We start from the raw sequence: 23,466 nt of genomic DNA on the forward strand, positions 1-23,466 counted from the left end.
ACTGGAGAAGACATGTATGTAAGTTGTCCGGTTCGTGCGTGCTGGAATACACCCCAGCTGCCCGTAACCAGTAGTCAACTTATTCCCATGAGATGAACACAACACTCGGTAAGTATGTTACCTACACAGATACTACATAATTTAGTTGGTAAAGCAGCTTGATACGGGTTAACTGGCAAGCCATTAAGTGCCGATATGAAGTGTCACTCTTTAATCTCTGACGTGATTAAATAATATACACTTAAATATGAAATATCAAATGATACTGGCTGAAATAGAGAGAACTATTCAAATATTCAAAACATTGAAAATATTGCGAGTCCAAAGATTTGTTGCAAGTCTTAGCAAAACTGATAGATTTTAGAATCAGATATGAAATAAATGTTAGGATTCTCTCACCCCCACGCATGCAGTTAGCCGTCTGCAAGCACTTGACTCCAGCGACTCCAGAACCCGTACAGCAAAGAACAATTCCTGGTCATTTCTGGCGTTTGATTCCATATTGATTTCCTGGGATTATTGTCATGTCAGAGGAAGGAGTGGAAACTAGGTTCCAGGCGTGACGGAGTGTTCTCTTTGTATTGTGAGCCATTTTGAGAGCGAAGTGGTAAATTTGAAATTCTAAACAAACTTGTTTCTCGTGAGGATGGTAAGTAATGTCGTGTTGTGTTTTTAGTTTGCTTAATTACATGAAAAGTGCTGGAGCTTGTGCATGCTTCTTGTTTCGGCGGAGAGATAGCCAGCGCGAATTTTTCGATAGACCGTATGGAAGCAAATGTCATCATGATATCATCGTAATATTCAATCAAGTAAAAATCTCCTCTTTGCCCATCGATCTAGTGTAAAGTCATGACATTATTATTAGAATGAATAATCCAGAATGTCTTCTTTTGCCTGTGATAAAGTGATAAATCATGCTACAATACAATGCTGTCCCTTACTGACAACAAATAAAAGCTGACCACAAGCAAACAGCAGCGAAACCAACCGATTTTGATATTATTATATTCAGTGTCTGTTTTGTTATTTTCGGGACGATTTCATAGCGAATAATTTGATGTAATAGTCCCACGTGGTAATGATATTTTGATATGTGAGAGGCACATTGTGATTCAAATAATTTCTCGACATTATCATTTTACTATCACCAAAATATCAATTAAATATCAAAATGTCAGTTACCAAACTAATGATATTCTATCAGGATCTATGGATCCAGAGCATTTCCTGTATCAGCTCCAGAACTTTGGGAACAAGCTACCCAGTGATATACGTTCATGCCATAATTCAAGTCTATTTAAACCTATACACCAGACGTATCTTTATAAAAAATGTTATTTTAGCTTGTAGAAAGAGTTTTTAAAGGGCTATTTTTATGTCTTTTGTTATTATTATTATTGTTATTATTACTATTATTATTATTATAATTATTATTATTATTATTATTAATAATGGTAATAGGACTGGGTGGAGTCCAATTTGGTCTGTAATCACACAAGTGATTAACAAAATCGGACGACCGCGAAGAGGGTGTCCGATTTGTTATTCACGAGTGTGATTACAGACTGAATTGGACAACACGATGTCCCGTTACCAATTAATCATAACAATTACAATTTCCCACAAAAGCAAAAATTCATTTGAAAAAAGAGCATTTAATAGTCATTTTAAATATCATAATTAAAAATATGGAGAATAGCTTGCAAAGTGGCTGTTAAGTTTCTTTCAAAACAGTCACCAGAGACTAAACCTCCACAATTTTACAAAGTCAGTCTCTTGAATTGGTTACCATAGTAATTGCAATCAATGTTGTGGTTGGTGGATTTAGTGGAGAGGACTTAACATGATTGGCTCATGTAACTCTCCGATTACAGGTGTCCGATTACAGCCAACTGTCCGATTACACTGTCCGATTACAGCTTTGCAGATTAATTAGAGCAAAATACAGCAGTTTATGCACCAATCACATTTGAGGAAATTGTAATTGTTATGATCATTATTTCTTTTTGCTGGTCAATTACGTCCAAATTCTTGGTGGTTTGAAATTTTCCATTTCAGGAATTTTTGAGATAGGAACATTTTGTAGGGTTGTTCCTAATGTTCTGTTGTAACAGAACGTGTTCTTGGATATCATTTGATGCTTTCTGGAAATTTCTATGGCTTGAAAATTTGGCAAGGGATTTTTGGGGGGTCAAAATTTTGGTTCATGGGATTTTGGGGGTTTTGTTTGAGGCCCTAGGATTTTGGGTGGTTCATCATTTGATCGTCCCTGTCAATTGAAATCCAGAGTACCCCCAGCTCGGGGAGTATGAGGCTTCATTGAATGAAATTTAATTCCATTTCATTTCCTTCCACTTGCAGTAGCTGTCTTTGGCAGAGAGGACCCATGCCTTCTACTGGGACTCAAATGCACCAATGAATGAATGTGTGCCTAGACCCAAATCCGGAGAATAAAAAAAGTTTTTTGATTAGTTTTCCTGTTCTTCACATTGGTTTGTCTTTTGTTGATTTCTTTCCCCTTATCTCTAATACATATTGACTATTAGTTACATTATCATTAAAGTATATAAGTACATGAATAAAGACAGATTGTTATCATCATCATCCTTGCTTAGATTCAAAATAACCAATAAAGAAGTCTAGCCACCCAATGTGTTCATCTGTCTTTCTTCATTCACTTATATTACAATAATAATAATAATAATAACTTTTTATGGTCTGCCAGGAGAGAGACACTTTTTCAGGAAGGAACCAAGCCACTAATATTTGTTAGCCTTCATTAGACACTCGTGAATCTATCTATCTATTGCGTAGATGTTTGGCTTTGGAAAACACAACAGCCTATTTTCCATTTAGATAAATAACAACAAAAGGCAACTGAAACAATCAATTTAAATTTCCTGTCAATAATCTTTAATGTGTAAACAACATTATTCAACTGCTAGTGTCTGTGCAGAACACAAAAAGCACTCTTCATTCAGAATTAACCTTCCGAAAACAACAACTAGAAAGCTAATTATTGAAATTATCATTTCTCGTAATATTAAGTTGAAGATTATTGTCTTGCTCAGTAACTCCTGTTACCATAGTTATAGGGCACAGGTATTAAGTTTCCTATCTCCTGCCTTTCTCCTAATAATTGCAACTCTGGTGATATTAATTTCATGTCATTTGTTTGACAGTACCAATATTATGTCTAATAAAGCCAGAAATCCATTAAGTCTCCCATTAAGTTTTGAGGCCTGCATGAGCTCTCTCATGTTTCTTGGCTGGACAATAATTTTTATAGAGTAAAATTGTTTATCAATCAGCAAGTATCTGAGTATTTATTGGCCTTTTTTGTTGAGAATTAAGTCATTTGATTGCAGCACTGCTCTGTGCGTCGGAAAGTTTTGAAACTGTGAATACAAAAAGCAAGTTTTAAAAAGAGTAAATGACAGCAAAGACCTTATGGGCTCAACCACTGTTTACTTAATATCTTTCACAGGCTTCCTAATCACTGAAAAGAGTGCACGAGTGGATAAACAATCGATCTTGAAACAAAAATTTGTGAGCCGAGGAGGTCTCATTAGCCCAGTTCAAAACTGGAAATTTCATGTGTGCCCTATATAGAGGGCTGGTCTGGCAGTTTTAATGGGTAATGTGGCATCTCTCGTAGCGTATAATATGATTGGGTTGCTACCCTAGCCAAAAACAAAAGACCAAACAATTGAAGCAATGACTTAGACTTCAAAACAATAGAAGCTGCTTACAATACCAAAGAAAAGCAAGTTATGAGAGCTGCTACACTACCAGTATTAATACTTGCCATTTGCATCAAAGGGAGGAATGGACATCAGCCTCACTTCCATTGACGGGCCAAAAATCTACAGAATTTGTAGATATGCATAGAATTTTGAATTTCACTTCATGCAAAAATCGCCCTTGTTCCAATTAAGAATAATAATATCATTGTCATTTGCATTTGTACATGTGGAGTCAATTTAACTGGCTCAATAAAGCAATTACTGGCTCAAATGATTGAGGTGATGTCATTCCAAGTCACTAAAGCTACATATTAAATCAACCTCTCATTCACTTGCATTTGGGAAACTGGGACAACGAATTCATGGAACGACTGAGAAATTATCGGTACCCTGTCTCGGTAATGACGATAACATTTATCTTCAACTAAATTATTCTTATTCTGTTAGGCCCTCTTGTTTGAAAACATGCAACTTTCAGTCAAGCTCTCATGCGGGTCACAAGATTTTGAGGAAAAAAATTGGGATGTGAACTTTTGCGAATTGATTCTGGTCTTTGGGAAGTGAAACTGCTTTTGGGAAATCAGATGGTTTTTCACTGCTCGGAGCTTGACTGTAAGACTGCACGGAGAGAGTTAGTCTTTGACTGCCTTGTGGATGGTACGAGTGGAAGTCATGAGTTTGTAGACGCCGGCTCGCTTTTTGGTGGCTTGCAATTGTACAGGAACAAGGCTGTCGATGCCTTCTTTCCACTCTTCACCTGAGAGTTCAAGCTTATACAAGTTGGTGCCTATGTGTTTGTAATACAACAGCGTTGCCTCTCTTTCTCTTATGGACTGGACCTGGCCAATAAAAACCTTTGGATTCTGATAGGTGCTCTCCTCTGTGACAACAGCCACGAAATCGCCCCTGTTTACATCCACACAACCCTCTTCTGGTTGCTCAGCAGTCGCATCTTCCTCTTCGTCGAGACGGCCCTCTGCGTAATCTCTGGCCAAGTCAACTGCCAGCCGTTTCTTCTGATTTGCTGTGCGCCGATCATACGTAGTTTGTGCTTGTTTACGTGAATGCCTGAGCGCAGATGCCAAGGAAACCTTGAGAGAGTCGGTACAGTCCCTGTTAAAATCATAGAACAATGTCTGAGTTATGATTGACCAAAGACTTAAAAATGCCAGCCAGTGAGCGAAAAGAAAAAATGTACATTTCATAATAGGCCACTTTCAAAAATACCACAATACTTCTTGTTAAAAATATATATTTTATAATAGGCCACTTTCAAAAATACCATAATACTATTTGTTTGCCCTCTAAAATTTTGCATAAGAACTGTTTCCAGTTTCACCTGGGACTGAGAATGGTCCCAAGAGAAAATAGAAATAAATTATTTGAATCCTTTGATTTTAAGCTAAGAATGTTTCATGCGAGTCAAAGAAAGATTGACCTCTTGACTCAACTTCACTATTTTTAAGATTAAATGTGCACTCTGAATTACTAAGAATAACTATGCGTCCACTCACGATTTGTCGTATGCCCATGTGATGAACGAAGATCGAAGGATGTTTATAGAGGCCAGCTTTCCCGTAAGGCCATATAGCACACTCTTCAAGTGAGCGGAGAAGGAGGCAGCAGTGAAGTGACCACCATTCTTGTTCTGGAGACAAAAAGGGGCAGTGCATTTGCATTGGTTTTGTCTTGTTTTGTTTTTTTCCATTTTTATGACCTCTTCTTATAGAGATCCTTGCCAATACCACTTGTGTGTATATAATGTGTATATATATAGGTTATTAGAGTGGAGAAAGGAGTGAATACTCAAAAAAACAAGCAGAGTGAATCTGTTGAACAAGACACCCCAGAAAGGTTTTCTTTTTCCCCTGAAATCACCCTACAAGTGTCCAGGATAACAAAAAATAACCCCAACGGGGTTGATTTTGCATCACACAAGGGTTAATATTGCAAATCGTGCCACCCCAGAGAGATGTGGCTTTCGGTCTAAAACACCCCACTAGGGTTCGTAATAATAACCGTGAACCTTGACAGGAATGTAGTTTTCAAAACAAAATACCTCACCAAGCCTACAAATAATTTTTGTTTATAGGCAGGTCATTTGTCACGACAAAGACAAGTTTTGACCTGACAAAAAGCCAGTCTGGTCGGACAAAAAAAATTGTTTGTCATTATAAATTAAAAAGAGACATTTGAGACATTTTGGTATTTCAGTGTAGACTCTTCGCCAAAACATTGGTTGCAAATTCAAATAGCTTAAAAGTCAACTGAGTGTAAAATTGCTACTAGCACCAGCAAGGGGACCTTTACATTATGTCTGGTATTAATTTACCTGTTGAAAATTGACAAATTTACAAACGCTTATACCCCTAGTCACACAAGCGTTTCCAATGTAACAAGTTTCCCACAATGTCTAGGGACTGAACAGGAAAAGGGATGAAACAACCTCCCACACGGACACCTTGTCAGTATAAAACCTCACAATAACATTCAGAGACTTGAAAATTGGCCGAAACGAATTCTTCGACTTTTTCTGAAAGCAAGTTTCCTCTGAAAGCTTTCGGGGTCAATTGAATAAAAAATTGGCGTAATTATTTAAAATGTGGAATTGGAGGCGGTCGTGACTATAAAGCGTGACCAATTTGTACATTCACGCTTTTCACAAAAACATGTCTGTGGTACGGAAACTATATTTCAACCACACTGCCAGACGTAAAAAAAACTATAAAAGGTTAAAAATTAAACTGAGTTTTGATCATACGGACTAGAAAAACATTTGGCTACATTTTAGAGGTTTTAAAGTTTTTGAAAGCGATTGCATTCAGATAAACGAAACGTGAGTATTTGGGCTGTGTATTCAATTTCCATAATATCTTTAATCAGGTCAATGTATTACAACTGAAAATTAATTCCACAACACTTGGTGGCAACAAACAACGAGTAATTACATAAGACCTCAGTTCTAAGTAGTTTTTCAGACGAACATAATTCAGACTAAATGGGGCTTCACGATCTTTCACAACGCCACCGCAAAATGCGTAAATTAACACGCAGGAATAGTGGTACTGTTGTGATATGTTTACAATTCGACATAACATTTGAGACGGCGCACTGCGCGTGATAAAATTCTCAGAATTAGAATAAAACAAAACCGATAACAATGCTTTTTTCCGTAGCATTGTGTGGCAGTATAACAAAATAAGTTGTCCCATATTCAGCCACAAACTTCCAGTTAAAATATTTTTCATTTTAGCGGAAATGCCCGGTCAGAGTGTCCAACCAGGCTAAGCTTTTACCTGTCAAAACCTCAAATTTACCAGACGATTGTCCAATGACCGACTGTTATTTGCAGGCTTGCCTCACTGAAATGTTGTTTGACTTGAAATCACCCCAAAAAGGTGTGAAATTAGGTGCAGAAAACCCACCCTGGATATGAAAATTTCCTAACTAGGGGTAAGATTTGAAATTTACACACCCTGCAAGGATGAATCTGCCAAAAAAAACACCCCACCGTAGAAATTGTCACTGAATTTTACATACTGAAAGAGCTTTTGGGGGTGAAAGCTGACTGTGACCAACCCTTGAAGGATGAAATTTCTAAGAAAAACCACTCTTGGTATCGAAATGGGGGTGAAACGAGAAGATTAAACAGCTTTATGCCTCAACGTTAGGGTTAGGGTTAGGGAGGATCCTTGGCTGGGATCAATTTCCTCACCCCAAAAGTCCAGAGGTTGAAATCTAACTTACACAAGATGTGAGGATATCATTTGGTAACTTGGTCAAAACAGGTTAAACCTTACCAGCAGTAGGTAGCTTTGGCTTGACTCTGTAACCAAATGCGGCCGATAATCCTTTATGTACGACAACAAAAGTCGACAGAGCTCGTCTTCGGGCTGAAAAAGATCAGTGGCATTGACCTCAATGTCTGGTCAATCATCAAACTAAATGATAAGTCAATACTTTTGGGTGCAGAACAGCCTTTGTACAAATTTCTAACAATTAAAGATTGGAATAAATGGCCAAACTAACCAGCTTGAAAATGGAATCAACATCAACAGATATAAACAAATGTTTATGGATGGAGTTTTACATCCATGTCAATCAGTAGAAATTTTAGGTAAATCATCTCAGATCACCATTAGTGGTGCAGGATCACAAAACTGGCTACCCTTTTATGATGAGATCAATGTATTGTAAATAAATTATGCTTATGCCACAAATGCTTAAATGGGCAATGCCCAGAGTACTTTGGAGATAAATTAGTGCGTATCAGCAACATGTCGACCAGAATCTCACACTATGGTGATATAACTATACGCTGTTCTAGAAATAAACGTGACACAGAAGGTGGAAAAACTCTTCTTGTTACAGCTGCAAAACTTTGGAACTCTCTACCTATTACTATAAGATCTGGCACCAGTATTAATGCCTGCAAACAGAATTCTTGTAAGGAAGGTTATGCTGGCTTGGATAGCTTTCCCATTTCATAAATGTTTTATCCTTTTAATATTACATTTACTGTCTTTGCCCTTTTCAATATTATTTTGTAAATTAGCTCTATCTATTTAAGGGGAGGGCCAGAAGTTTACCAATCGTCAACTGTAATGTGTCACCCTCGGTAAACAAACTTATTTATTTATTTACTTAATTTACTGGAACCAGAGAGGAAATTGTCTAACCTGTAGAGACAGCTCATCTCGTCCAGAAAACTTTCTGGTCTTGTAATTGTTAAAGTGGAGGATAATAGCCCCACTATCCTTGACAAGCAGGTAATTCTTCCCAGCTGAGGTCTTTGGGTCGAAGTTCCTGGCCTCTTCCCCTGACAGCACTTCCAGGGTCCTGATTTCCAGCCCCCGTGACGGGGGAATGAACACATACAGGGATAGCATAATGAGATCGCAAAATTCCTTGGCTTTGAACTTCATTGGACCAGTCAATTCAAACTTTTCTCGCTGGGTGCTAACAGCAGAAACCACTTCCTCCCTTTTTTTAAAGACAAAACCAAAAACAAAAAAAGGAAAGAGGTTCACACAGGTTTGGCTGTCCAGGACAAAGGGAAAGGGAACAATTCAGGATAAAAGTACTGCAGCCAAGAGAGATCTATCTTGCTAACCGCAAACAAACAATGGTTAGTCAGTTTACTTTCAAGTGCCAATTCCTCCTGAAGCTCTAAGCTAGCCTCAAACTAGTATCCGTAATCATGTGATTGCTAACTAACACAATTGATTCTTAACAATCTGTAGTCTACATCTAGTTATGCGAGAGCTTCACTCTTTTTTAGCCAATCAGAACCAAGTCATTTTTCCAGGTATAATATTGCTGGTACTAATCGCAGTCTCTCCTGTCACAGAGTGAACAAAAAACAGTTTCCATGCCAAGACTTACCAAGGGATCCAGCGATTTTGGGCAGAAAGATCTTCCATTGTGGACGGCCTTTCCAAGTCACCTTCTTTCTGGAGAATTCGAGCTTGAACTCTCAGCTGACGGATAATGGGGACCCCTTTGAAATCAGGAGCATGCTCTCTGTGCACAAATTTGATTGGGTAGAGAAGTGAGCTGATGTGATTTGAAACCGTCGCAGAGCTGCAATTTCGTTCTTCCTGTGAGGAAACAGAACAGGTTAATTGAGGCTCGGAACAGCCAAAAATCAATAAGTAAATAAATAGATGTAAACGAAAGAAAAGGAAAAGAAAAGAATCAACATGTAGCAGAAATTCATCAGAGGCAAGAGTCTCTGGGTTAAAGTTTTCAAGCTCGAAAGGAAAAATTTCACCCACCAAGCAGTAAATCAGTGATATTAAAATTTTCCAATTTGTTGGGAATTTCTTTCTTTCAGAAAAAATATGGAATAATACTACTACTAATAATAACAACTATTATTGACTTCTTAACGTATAGAGTCAACTTATTAGCAGCTAGCTATTTATAATTTCTCTTTAATTCGATAAAGACAACGTCCAAAACAGATTTAAGGTTATTGTTAGCATAAAACAAGTTTCAACGGCAGATCGGTAAAAAGATATCGCATTGCTGATAACACATTGTGAGTAATCAACACAACTTAGTACACGTCGTAAGGTTAAAAGTCCACTAATTTATGGCGAGAAGTTACTTTAAAACAATACCTCAGATGCAAAAGATATAGGTCCCAATCATAGCGTAATTTATCTGTGATGTTAACGTGCATAGCGAAAATCCTCCAATATTCGTCATTTTCAGCAGTTTCTTTACACACAGGTATTACGGGCTCACATTTTTTTACGAAACTAACTGATGTGGTTTTCAGTCCCCGGCCGTGAGTTCCCTTGGGCGTTTCTACTAAGGTGTCAAAACTTAATACGAAAGCCTGTAAAGAATTTCTCTCACCTTCAAAAATTCAACGTAAGCTTCGATCAAGGGAACTCTCAAAAAGCAATGTGGTAGAAGCTCTTCATCACGGCCTAAAGTAGTTCTAACGTAACCCAGAAAGCCTGCGAAGAAGATAAAAAAGGAGAGGTTATATGTTAAATCGCGTCACCCAAATATCGGTTATCATCACTTAGGCGCAAACGTGGAAATTAAGGCCAAAATTAAAAAAAGAAACAAAGATACTTACAAAGCATTCTCTCTTGAGCCTTCTCGTAAGTAGAAAGGGTCACCGGTGCTTTCTCTCTTTCAAAGTTGACTTTCTGGGTAAAGAATCTCTTTACGGAAGCCAAAAACTTTCTGACTGCCTCGGGTAGCTCACCGAATTTAACCGAATACGGGGTTTTGCGCTTGTTCCCTCTCTGCGCTGAATGCAGGGTAGATTCCGCATGAAATTCACCCGCAACGACGTCGTCTTCATTGTCGGCCTCTCTCTGCGCTGAATTCAGGGTAGGTAACGCGTGAATTTTACCCTCAGCGACGCCGTCTTCATTTTCGAAGAGTGGTTCTACCAACTTTTCCTGCTCGAGCGGGACGGGTGATAGCGGGCAATCATCCTCGATTTCAATTACATGTACTGCCGAGTTATCTGGAGCACTAGAGGAGCAAGGCATTTGTTCTTCCATTGCGAAAAAGGTGGTTACGACGAAGAAAATACCCGAGCGTGTGGTCTGTTGGCGTACTCAATGATGATGTGGAAAAAATGATTGAATGGTGCAAGAACGATGCTTTACGAACTACGAGAATTTTCACAGGTATAAAATAGGCTCTTTGTACGATCCGGTCACATGGTACAGAATTAATTCCGCTGGGACGCAAGTTACACAGTGGGATTTTCAAAACAAAGGAAAGTCGTCCTAGACTGGTGCGAGTTCCTTTGTTTTGGAAATCCCACTGTGTAACTTGCGTAATTAACTCCGTACCATGTGACCGGATCGTGCAAAGAGCCTCACTTCCTGTGATCTTTTTATTCATTATTGCATAACTTCATAACTTCACAGCTTGATGTAAGTTACTCTGCTCGATCTTGTACGAAGGTTATTTTTGCATGATTTTCTCGGATGTACTAGTTTATCAACTATTTAAATTGGAATTGAAATAAAGTTTGCACTCATGCGTGTACGCATTGTTTCCCAAATATAGAAATGAGACAAACAGCGGTGACAAACATCAGATATAAACACATCACTTGTTATCTTTTACTTGACGTTTCGTATGCTTCTGCATACATCTTCAGAAGCGGCGGTTAATGCAAAATTGCGGTTAAATATACAGGAACACTAACTTATTACCGCACCTTTCAATTACATGCGGACTCTTACATTCAAAGCTCAACCGAAAAATGCGTTTTTCGCTACCGCCAATCAAATGTTCGGCGGCGCCTCCCAGCTTCCGACCACTGCCGAGCACTGTTTCGTTGTCTGAACTGTGCTCAGCGATTTGATTACCGCGAGCTCGGCAGTAATCGGAAACTGGGAGGCGCCGTCGAACATTTCATTGACGGTAGCGAAAAACGCATTTGTCGATTGCGCTTTGAATTTAAGTGTCCGCATGTTACTGAAAGCTCCAGTAACTATTAACTATGAAGTTACAATAGAGGTGACAAAACACTAATAAAAAACGGTTGTTTTAAAGCGAGCTAGGGACGCACAAGCAGACATATTTCTGCCCAGGAACATAACCTCTTTTACTGTGATTAACACTTGAGAGGGCATTGAGAAAATAAAGACTGGGACAAAAACAGTCTGAACAATCATGCGAGCGTTTACAAGTTGAATGGCTGTTATTGAAAGACACGAAAGTCAAATTCGAGGTTCGATAAAAGTTAAATTCGTAGAAGACACGAAAGTTAGATTCGAGAAAGGTTATGCAATTAACTGTACAATTGCTAAACTGACAGTTTATATCGGCGGGCTAAAATAGCCCGTCAAATTCTCCATTTTATCCCGGAAAACGCGCCACAGTGCCAGACACAATGATAGTGTTGAGATATAAAGCAAAAAAAAAAATAAAATGCGCGCGGAAACGCGCTTTTGATGATATGGCATCAGTGCTGGCTGAAAAGGAACCCCAATTTAGTTTTCCAGCTTCAAGCTTGTGCGGTAGTATTAAACAAAACTTGAAAGGATTCGACAACAAGTTTATTTATACTCAGCTCACAAATAGAATTAAATGAACAGAAATAAGTTAATATAAAAAGAGTACATGGCCGCTTGAAATAACCTTAATGGATTCAAAAAAAAATAAATGACACGAATAACGTTGCTTAACTATAGTCGCTTAACTATAGGCTGAAGGGGTATCTTAACTCCCACGACACGGGATTTTGGTCAGGATTTGACTGAAAAAGTGGGTTATCGAAAGTGTGCTATTTGGTCTTCTTAAACTACCTAATAACAAACTTAAAAAAGACAATCTCATTTCTTTTGTGATTTTTAATACAGTACTAGGAATATCCGATCTAACAATGTTGTCAAAACTCTTGGGAGTTCTTCTCTGCGTTATTCTTTTCCATAAAAGTTTCACTTCCCTAGCTGGCTGCGTTATAAACCGTTTTCCTTTAAATATTCTGCAAAAATAAAAAAAAATAATAAACACTCACCTTCACATACAAGCCACCAATAAACTATGACGTTACCAGGATGCCCTAGCAGAACTCGAGAATTTTTTTAGTTCAAGCAGTTTCCTAATTAAGCGGAGCGACCTTTGTCCAACATTAAAGGCTATTATGCCAATACGGAAATAAATGTTAGGATTCTCTCACCCTATACAGCTAGTCATCTTCAAGCACTTGACTCCAGCGACTTCAGAACCCGTACAGCAAAGGAAAATTCCTGGTCATTTAACCGGACGCTGGTTTATCTTGTCAAGGATCGAATCCTACTTCAACTAGCCAATCTAAGCGTCACGTGGTTTTCTGCGAAAAAAAGAAAAAGAAAAAGAAAGAACCAAAACATACTAAGGAAAAGAAAACAACACTCAAATGGTCAAAGTGGTCATTTAACCGGACACTGGTTTATCTGGTCAAGGGGTAGTGCATTCGCATTGGTTTTGTCTTGTTTTGTTTTTTTTTTCCATTTTTATGACCTTTTCTTATAGAGATCCTTGGCAATGCCACTTGTGTGTATATAATGTGTATATATATATGTTATTAGAGTGGAAAAGGAGGGAATACTCAAAAACAAGCAGGGTGATTTTTTAAGAAAAATCACCCTCAATGGGGTGAATCTGTTGAACAAGACACCCCAGAAAGGTGTTTTTTTTTCCTTGAAATCACCCCACAAGTGTCCAGGATAACAAAAAATAACCCCAACAGGGTTGATTTTGCGTCCCACAAGGGTTAATATTGCAAATCGTGCCACCCCAGAGAGATGTGGCTTTCGGTCTAAAACACCCCAGTAGGGTTCGTAATCACAACCGCAAACCTTGATAGGGATGTAGTTTTCAAAGCAAAACACCTCACTGAAATGTTGTTTGACTTGAAATCACCCCAAAAGGTGTGAAATTAGGTGGAGAAAACCCACCCTGGATATGAAAATACCTAACAAGGGGTACGATTTGAAATTTACACACCCTGCAAGGATGAATCTGCCAAAAAAAACACCCCACCGTAGAAATTGTCACTGAATTTTACATACTGAAAGAGCTTTTGGGGGTGAAAGTTGACTGTGACCACCCTCGGAAGGATAAATTTCTGAGAAAAACCACCCTTGGTATCGAAATGGGGGTGAAACGAGAAGATTAAAAAGCTTTATACCTCAATGTTAGGGTTAGGGAGGAATCTTGGCTGGGCCAAAGTAGGGTGTTTAAATCAATTTCCTCACCCCAAAAGTTTGAAAAACTTGAAAAGCTTGAAGCTTGAAAACATTGATTTTCACCTCTCTCAAACAGGAAAACCGATCACCAGTATAAAAAAAACATACCGCATCAGATGAAACCGCTAAAAGCCAGCAAGATAACAACACCCAAGATAATAATGGCCAGTTGCAAGTTCCCATGAACACTGAAAACAGCAGTGCCTAAAAATTATAAATGACATAGAAACAGTAATTACACATCGTGATAAAAAAGACCCTTCAATTAGTAAACAATTTCATCAACCTTTTGTTTTATTGCAAGGATATTCTCTATTGCCTTACTTTGTTAACAAGTTCATGTTGTGTTTTTGGAGGAGCCCTTCAATTTTTGTTCTGTTGTATTGCAAGGACATTTTGTATTACCTTACATTATTAACGAGTTCATGTCTTTTTCTGGAGAATATTACATTTTGAATACCATTACACCAAGTATTACTAAATGCTTTTATAGTGTGCATCCTTGTAAAATGGACACCCTTAAAACAAAATTTTCAATAAGACAATTTATGCTGTCATAATTTAGTGAGGACAATGACTAGTATATACCCTTGAACAGTAGCAACTCTACTCAGTCCCACATAATGAATGTGTGGAATAGTTGTTCTAGTGTTGAAGTTGACAACTAATTTTGACAATGTTGACAACTAGTTTCAATGAAGATCTGCCACAGGATGAGCTAGAGAATGGATTTTGAAGTAATCATCAATGACTTCTCTCATTGAAGAATATTTTTAGGTATGTTTTTTAGGATGTATTAGAAGAATGAAGTCACAGGTCAATCAGTCGATGGTCCTTGGGGTGAAATCATGATAAATGTTAAGCTTGAAGCTTGAAAACATTGATTTTCACCTCTCTCAAACAGGAAAACCGATCACCAGTATAAAAAAAACATACCGCATCAGATGAAACCGCTAAAAGCCAGCAAGATAACAACACCCAAGATAATAATGGCCAGTTGCAAGTTCCCATGAACACTGAAAACAGCAGTGCCTAAAAATTATAAATGACATAGAAACAGTAATTACACATCGTGATAAAAAAGACCCTTCAATTAGTAAACAATTTCATCAACCTTTTGTTTTATTGCAAGGATATTCTCTATTGCCTTACTTTGTTAACAAGTTCATGTTGTGTTTTTGGAGGAGCCCTTCAATTTTTGTTCTGTTGTATTGCAAGGACATTTTGTATTACCTTACATTATTAACGAGTTCATGTCTTTTTCTGGAGAATATTACATTTTGAATACCATTACACCAAATATTACTAAATGCTTTTATAGTGTGCATCCTTATAAAATGGACACCCTTAAAACAAAATTTTCAATAAGACAATTTATGCTGTCATAAATTTAGTGAGGACAATGACTAGTATATAACCCCTTGAACAGTAGCAGCTCTACTCAGTCCCACATAATGAATGTGTGGAATAGTTGTTCTAGTGTTGAAGTTGACAACTAATTTTGACAATGTTGACAACTAGTTTCAATGAAGATCTGCCCCAGGATGAGCTAGAGAATGGATTTTGAAGTAATCATCAATGACTTCTCTCATTGAAGAATATTTTTAGGTATGTTTTTTAGGATGTATTAGAAGAATGAAGTCACAGGTCAATCAGTCGATGGTCCTTGGGATGAAATCATGATAAATGTTAATCGTTGACTCGGAATATAATGTAATAAATACAGTGAGATTAAAAGCATCTTCATGGATGTGGAGTGGTTAACCAAGTTACAACTCTATAAATTCTGGAAGTTGAACTGTGAGGCATGGATTTAGTAGTGGTGTAACTTTGGCAATTTTCAATCAATCATCTGCCGGGAGAATGAAAGATGATAGATTTGAACTGTTAGAGGTCTCATTAATATAAATTTAAAACACTCAGCCCAGCAGCACAATTAGAGCTGATCATATGTGGGACTGCTGTTACATTAGCTCTGAGGTTGATATAAGATTCGAGCTTTGCAAGTAGCAAGTCAGATGGCTTCAGAGTTCAAAAGCTCAACGACTACAAATCAGTAATATATGAAAGTGATAATTTTGCAGCTTAAGGCAAATGATAAAGTTGCCTTACTGTTAGAAAAATATTTATTTCTCTTTGAAAAAATACTGAATTAAAACTGGTAATAACTGTGGATGGAAGTAATTCCAAAGATCTCAGTTGACCGGGTTACTAGCATGATTTGATGCCCTAAACTATGCAATCACTCAGCTAAACAGAAAAAAATCTAAGAACAAACAAAGATCAAAATTGAACTGACTGTTCGGTAAATAATGGGATGGTGAAATCATGAATTATTCGAAACGTCAATACACTGTAAGAGATCTTTCTGTATTTTCTCACCCAACAATTTCAATATTACTACGATTAAAATTCGCTCTCTATAAATACGAAGATTTAGTCTGTAATTTGATTTTATCTCAGCACAATCCGTAGAAATCGAGGTCTTCCAAAGCGTAAATTCCTTGGAGACACATGCGCATGCCCCATGCATAACTAATGAGCAAATGAAACACGCTTGTGCTTCATTTGGGATTAATGTTTCTCAATAATTTTCATTGAAGTGTTGTGACTAATCTATAAAACTGTCTTTCGAAGGAAATACGAAAACAAATTGCATGCGTTGACCTCACAGCTTTGTTTGTTTTACGGTCAATTCGTATTGATGTGATGATGGTATTACCAGGGAAAAGTCGGATAAGAATGAACATAACGCAACTAAAACAGCAATTATTAAAACGCTATCGAATACCTTTCTCGTCCCCGAGATCGCATGCGTTCACTTGTCTGCTTATCGACGATCCACTTCTCTGCGACTCAAGCCATTTCTCTCTGATGGCAAAAAGGGAAATTTAGCACTAACCAGATTCCGTGCCGCACTTGACATCGGACTCAGAGAACAAAAGCATTTTACAGACTTTTTTCGACATGCCGCCATTGTCGGGCGAATTGAGCACGTCTTTTTCGACCACGTCATATGAAAGATAAGATACCACCCTATTTGGATCAACCTCGTCCCCAGGGCTTATTTGGATAATCACGATCAAATCGCTGAAAGTGAAAGGGAAACTTGTTATTTCAGAGCTGACCTGAATTGTTTTTGCGATTACTAAAATGGCAAAAGATTTTGTAAACAGTTTCGATCACAGTCCATTTTTGGTCGAGGTAAGACTATACTGAATAATAATGGCTTTTTCCAGCCGTAGAGAACTCCTTTTTTGCTTATATTAAGTTTACTTCAATTCACGGTTAAATTGTCCTAATCAAAAGAATAAATTTATCCTGTGTTTAAATTTTGTTTCTCCAAGCTGGATTAGCACTATCCAAGGATTAAACTAAAGGTTAAATTTAACCCACTAGCGAGGTGAATTAACGTGCTAATCGGATGAAAATGCGGACAAACAAGTCAAAATGGCGGACATTTTGCTTAAAGTACTGGGCCCGGTACGGAATGCTCTGAGTAGTTACCAAATATGGACGGACCATTCTTCGGCGATACGCCAACTTTTTAGTTTTTTACACGACTAGTGCGAAGGAAGAAGTCTCAACATTTGTGCTCTCAGAAATAGAATCGTTTCATGCTGTAATGTAAAAATGAAAGATCAGTGATTCAGTGATGCCTGATTCAGTAAGCTTCGCCCAGCGTACAAATCTCATTTTAATTTAATCATTTTTGTTAGTCTTCATAGAAGACAAGTATAGTTGAGATATAACTATCGGGCTTTCTGTTTCTCTTTATTCAACAACAAGTTCGCATCAATTTTGTAGGAAACGATCTTCGCAGCGCAGCAACATTTGGACCATTTTAGGATTTGACATTTTAAATTTAAGTTTTTAATCTTATTGTAATTAATATACTCGCGTCTCATAAGTTTAGGATTTGAACTTTTATTATACTGCATATTTGTATTCATAATTTTATTTTCTGAGGGCCACAAGTTTATTAGCCTTTGGTTATTAAGCGTTTAACCCTCGTTAAATAATGTCTATTATTATTATATATTATTATTATTATTATTAGTCTTCACGTAATGTTTGCTTAGAGTCCTTAGGGCCGTGACCAAACCATGGTCCTGGGGCACTAGAGGATAGCCAGTTTTTTGCTTGATAGCACCCTCCTAAAAATGTTTATTAATATTATTATTATTATTATTATTATTATTATTATCACTATTATCATAACCATCATAATTATCCCTTCCCTTCCCTAATACTCCAGCTACAGACCGGTTTTACTAGCTTAATGGAGTTTAATCGAAGGATAGTTAAACGGTGAATAAACACAATTTTATTCCTCGATTAATTATCCCGCTAACCTCGGGTTATGTTATTCGGGTTTTGAACAACCGGGGTCTGGCCTTCATTTGGCAGAGTCTGCATTTTACGCGAAAATACGGTGGAGAGCAGATGCTATGGAGTTGTACGCATCTAGAGTCATTCTGTTCAAATAGAAACTCTCTCAACAGTTACAGCTTTAGTTACAACATGTGCTTATCCAATTCTATATTTTTTTCAGACTTTCGATGACGGTGCTACTGTACTGACGAAGTGTTCAGTAGAAAGACTACAATCCATCCTGAGCCCAGATGAAGCCAAGAACAACCGGCTGATCGTCAGCAGTTACAAGAACGCCGTCCAGCAGTTTTGTAATGAAGGCAAAAGTGACGACAAGATCATGATTGTCGCCTTCGAGAAGGAGTCCAGCGATCCCTCTGGCTTGATTTTGCTCAAAAAACGGAGTTACGAAGCCAGCAAATTAACATCTATTTCAGGGCATGCAGTTGCCAGCGACATGAGGGCCACGACCCGGAAACTGATGTGGGAGGTCAGCTATTGTGTTAGAAGAGCTGACAAGCGTTCCTTGTGTTTAGGAGACATTCTTCTTTCCTGTGCCATAGAAGAGGTTAGAAATAGAGCGAAGAATGATCCCCACGGAGCTAGTACCTACATCTGGCTTGTTCTAGCAGGAGGATTCTCCAATGTACCTGCTCTACGCCTGTATCTGGCACATGGGTTTGAGATCATTGGTGTTTACGAAGTAGAAAGCGAGGTCTTGATGGCAGTACGTAATGTTGGTGACGAAAGCACACGTAGGGTTTTAAAGCAGGTGAAAGGCAAATTGGAAAGCACTTTCCTTCTACCTGTCCTTAAGAATGCTGCCGCTGTACAGCCAGCGATAACATGGATGGCGCCCAATGACATTTTCGCAACCAGCAGCACCGGGGAAAGCCAAGAAAGCCAAAGTACAGAGGTTTCTGGGGTGAAGTTATTCTCACAACAGTCTTCTGTAGCTACGGGAAAAGCAACGGCAGAAAGCGAGTTGCAGGCTACATCCAGCAGTAGCAAGCTCGAAACCCAGATAGCGTGTCCTCACGAAACCCAGGAAGACCAATTTTCTGACGAGGAAGTTATCTGCGAACAATCACTCGAAATCCATATGGCGAGTCCTCAAGAAACCCAGGAGGACGAAATCCAGATGGCGACTCCTCAAGAAACCCAGGAAGACCAATTTCCGCATTCAGGAGTTTCTGACGAGGAAGTTATCTCCGAACAATCACCTGCGGCTACAAAAGTAGGAGACAACCCAGTAGAACAAGAAGATGAAGAGGACGAGGTAAGCAAATAAAAACTAAGACTTAAAGAGGAGAGGTTCTCGGGCCACTAGATCGTTACTGAGATAGAAAGCTACACAGTGAAACCTCCATATAAGAAAGTTCTGCATTGCTAAAAAAAAAACGTTTAACAGTGCTTTTGACCCTATGTTCTTGATCAGTAGAGTTCTACTGGTATACTAATGCAAATGCTGTAATCGGATTGACTGAGCCATTGAACACTATCAGCCATTAGTGTGCAGTGGCTGGAGATCGTCTTGGAAATGGCGACTTTTTTTCGTTTTTCCAAAGTTTTGGAGGAAAATTTTGATGCAAATGGATAATTGAATTTCTGACAAGCCTAAACGAAGGACATTTAGGGTTTCTTGACTTTTAAAAAAGTTGAAATTATTGAAAAAGCTGATGCGCAACTTCGATTTTAAATGGCACTTAAATCCGAGCGATCTTTTTCAGGCGCAAAGTTTAATAATGCGTCAAGAAATAATTGGAAACCGTTATTTGAAGTAAATTTTAGTAAGAGTTCTACTAAAACAATTAGATTATGCGCTCTCGATAGTTGGTTCGGCCATCGGCCTCATCAACTATCACCTTATAGAAATCTGGAGCTCATAATCTAATTGTTAAATAGAACAATGCATACAATATCTCTGTCTCATTGTCCTACGCACCAGGAATACGAGGACACGGCGGGCACTAAGAAAGGTACAAGTTGCGCTGTGCACGATGACGCGCAAGTCGGTGTTGATTCTAGACTTAATATTGTTTCGCAAGTGATCCGTGGTTTGGAAGGAAATAGGGAACTTTCCTCAGACGTTCGCGCCTCCTACACTCAATCTAAATTTTCACCATGTATGCAGGAATTATTTACTTCCTAAGACCTCGCCCTGATTAGTTTGTTGACGCTGCGCGCTTGGCGCGTTAGCTCTTTATGCCGGCTAGAGGTTGACCAGAAACTCGTAGCGTTGATATAGAATCTCTCTTAATTGCAATTCGCACAAAAGTCCTGATGGTTATTCTAATATTGTATCTTACTTGTAGGAGGAAAGTGAAAGCGAGACGCCAAGCCAGCCAAAAAGAAGAAAAAGGGCACATGGTTCACTAAAACAACGAGTAGCTAGAATTGTCGGTGGTGAAACTCAAGAAGATCTCGAGCGGTACGTGTCTAGCTTGGAGTTCAGGTCTTACAGAAGACAATTTGAATCTCTTGCACGCGCAAAGCGTTTTAAGATGCGTGGAAGGAATTCCGCAACAAGAAATGATACAAAACATAGTATCTATGACTGAGAAATTGAAGGGAGATATTTCCCATCCTTTTCTGCAGCAACTACAATTAGCTAGACAGCTTGAGAGCTTAAGCAAAATTCGAGATGAGCATATCTTGAATACTGCGAAGTGGCTGATTGACGAAGGAATGGTATCGTTAAAAATTACAGCATGGAGGGATATCGTACGGATTGCCTGGATTGTTTACCGTTACCCCGTACTAGGCCAAGTGCAATTAAGTTGGTCAGAAGCAAAGATTGTGCTGCCTGCTTTGCGAGATCTTTTTGATGAAAAGGTCGCGAGAAACGAGCCCTTGCCTAACAACGTAATCAGGGCACAGCAGTCCAGATGTGACGCACCGTACCTGCGCATTTCCCTTGAATTTCCAAACACACCTCCCGGGGATGGGGATGGATTATGTGACCTTAGAGTTACACAGCTACATGGCGTGTTTGTTAATGACGAAAAAGTAAACGGTGTTCAGGAAATCAATTTTGTCCAACGGGTCTACCCCAGTTCGTTCGATCAGATCGAAGGAGTCCCAGCAGATTTTGTTGAAATGCGAAGCAGGCTATTAGGCTTTGACACACAGAGGCGCCAAGGGGTCCCGGAAGAAGGGACTGTCAAGTACCACAACCTCTGTGGCGCGAGGGAAGACAATTTTTACAGGAGAACTCCAGGGACTCAAAGGAGACATAGATTGCGATCAGGCGAGAATCCTGGGTGACTGTTATGGTGTGGACATCTATAACAGGCTATTGCTGGACATTCGTGGTGTCTATAACGCGGAAACGCTGCCAGAGGAAGATGAGCCTGTTCCAACACTACAAAGGCTTGAGATGGCCAAAAGGGCATTGCGTACAGGATATGCTTTTCCGACAAATCACTATTTTGTCACGAATGATTTGTGGCAAGAATTTCAGGAGGCTATCCGACAAAGAAAAGGCGGTTTCTCCGGAGAGCAGTTTGTTCATCCCTCTCTTTGCAGGAGGGAACGATACAGGATGGAAGTTAATGCAAATGCCAGGAGACGAAACAGGTATGCTGAATAAATAGCTTTCATTACTGATTGTTTCTATCAGTGAACATAAGAGCAGGAGTCTGCCTGGAGATCCTATGAAGATTTGGCAAGGACGAGGAGAGAGCTGTATTAAAGGACACTGTCACGATATATTTGCCAAAAGCTGTTATAAATTCACCAAATGGTCCCTACATTTATGTAATAACTTAATTAGCTCTAACTAAACGATTAAAAGCAATTTCGTTACGAACATCGACACAGCAGCATCATTTTTTGCACACTTTGAACGATTTTCCAGCCAAACTTGAATTTTTTTAACCTGACAGCCTAACGCTTTTTAAAAAATCCATATTGCAATCCGTTTCCATCCTCGCTATTGTTAGCCATTCTCACTTCCTAGTGGGTTTTAATCATTTGTCGGGTACTGCTCTGCAAAATAAAACTATAATTGTTCAGCTTCCAGTGAATGTGAAACGACCAATTTATTTTCCGTTAAACGTGATCTCGACCCCCTTTACCACCCTCAGTGGTAAGTGCAGTGTCCCTTTAATAATAACTTGCCCTCTCGTGAAACCTGGTATAGGTTTGATATATGAAGGAGCTGTGAAGTTCTGTGACATTATCCTTGCCTGGAGATCTTCATAGTATTTGGCACCAGGGTCGAGATGGTGAACAGAAGGCTTTGGAGTCTAGATATAACAAATATGTATATTTTTGACCCACGATTTTTTGCAATATAAAAATATATAGTCCAATTTACGATTGAATTGACGAGTGCATCCTTCTAAATTCATACGTTTTCTAATTTTATCATTTTCCTTATACACCCATTCTCAGCTAACAGGGACCATTGATGTCACACGCTTTGAGCTTTCTTTTATTTTCCTATCTGACATTCTATATCACTGAAATGTATTTTATTTAGATCTTAAATACCAAACGACATACCCAGAGAAATGTCATTGAATTAGCTTTTCAGGTTACTCTTTAGTAAATATTTGTATTATCCCTAGTTGCTGAAAATAGGTTGTCACATGGCAGAAAATTTCTTTTCAAATGTCCTTTAAGCCAGTTAACGCTTTGACTTTCCAATGAAACCATGCTCATTTTGTACATATTTCACATAAGTTTTATATTGAACACATTCTCCGTTATCTGTAACGGTAATTTACATTAAGCAACAACACATGTTATTATCCATTTAGAAGTGTATAAAAATATTTAAAAGATGATTTGAAAAGTTAAAGGTTACCAGTTCCCAGAAATAACTAAAAACCTAAAAATGTCAGGCAACTGGTTTAAATAATGTAAATTAAATGTTTACAGCGGAGGTAATATAGTTATACAAAAAAATATGTTAAAATTATCCTCATGATTAGGACAAAGATTGTTTCTTCCGGATACGATGTTTCAAAGGCGGATTTTTTCAACGTCGTATATAATGCAGTGCGCAAGTTCCGAGGACACGCAAATCTAACGACTCTGCCGTATTCCCAGCTAAAGCGACTAGCAGAACACCTTCTGAAGGGTGAGGCAATAGACAGACAGCCACAACTCACAGTACC

At 38.5% G+C, this 23,466-nt stretch overlaps 3 protein-coding genes and 1 long non-coding RNA gene across 6 annotated transcripts; 2 read left to right on the plus strand and 2 right to left on the minus strand.

Moving 5' to 3' along the window:
- The first annotated feature begins 406 nt into the window (after window positions 1-406).
- Window positions 407-2,471, plus strand: LOC145472942 (uncharacterized). The gene is made up of 2 exons (XR_014044184.1): window positions 407-649; window positions 2,362-2,471. It is a non-coding gene; the product is annotated as an uncharacterized LOC145472942 (long non-coding RNA).
- Window positions 2,472-3,874: 1,403 nt separating this feature from the next.
- On the minus strand, window positions 3,875-10,253 carry LOC145472946 (uncharacterized; the record flags this gene model as incomplete). Its single annotated transcript, XM_081455004.1, has 6 exons — window positions 3,875-4,859; window positions 5,261-5,394; window positions 7,547-7,639; window positions 8,426-8,729; window positions 9,132-9,346; window positions 10,113-10,253. Coding segments are annotated over 6 exons (1,368 nt in total), but the record flags the coding sequence as incomplete, so codon positions are not given.
- LOC145472943 (uncharacterized) lies at window positions 10,253-16,895 on the minus strand. Of its 3 annotated transcripts, none has more exons than XM_081455003.1 (5): window positions 16,758-16,895; window positions 14,903-14,998; window positions 14,075-14,170; window positions 12,916-13,068; window positions 10,253-12,720 (listed from the first exon to the last, which is right to left on the minus strand). In XM_081455003.1, the coding sequence occupies exons 2-4, from the start codon at window positions 14,975-14,977 to the stop codon at window positions 13,057-13,059; spliced, it is 183 nt and encodes a 60-aa protein (XP_081311129.1). In that variant the 5' UTR covers window positions 14,978-14,998; window positions 16,758-16,895; the 3' UTR covers window positions 10,253-12,720; window positions 12,916-13,056. The 3 variants fall into 3 exon arrangements, with proteins under 3 accessions (XP_081311129.1, XP_081311128.1, XP_081311127.1); XM_081455002.1 differs by having other exon boundaries at window positions 16,758-16,890; XM_081455001.1 differs by lacking the exons at window positions 14,075-14,170; window positions 14,903-14,998; window positions 16,758-16,895 and having other exon boundaries at window positions 12,916-13,301.
- A 224-nt stretch (window positions 16,896-17,119) lies between these two features.
- LOC145472941 (uncharacterized) lies at window positions 17,120-20,901 on the plus strand. The gene is made up of 4 exons (XM_081455000.1): window positions 17,120-17,170; window positions 17,366-17,369; window positions 18,472-19,619; window positions 20,656-20,901. Exons 1-4 carry the CDS (start codon window positions 17,120-17,122, stop codon window positions 20,899-20,901), a joined length of 1,449 nt encoding a protein of 482 aa, XP_081311126.1.
- Window positions 20,902-23,466: the final 2,565 nt, after the last annotated feature.

Source organism: Orbicella franksi, unplaced genomic scaffold, assembly GCF_964199315.1.
Source record: "Orbicella franksi unplaced genomic scaffold, jaOrbFran1.1 SCAFFOLD_180, whole genome shotgun sequence".
NCBI lineage: Eukaryota > Metazoa > Cnidaria > Anthozoa > Scleractinia > Merulinidae > Orbicella > Orbicella franksi.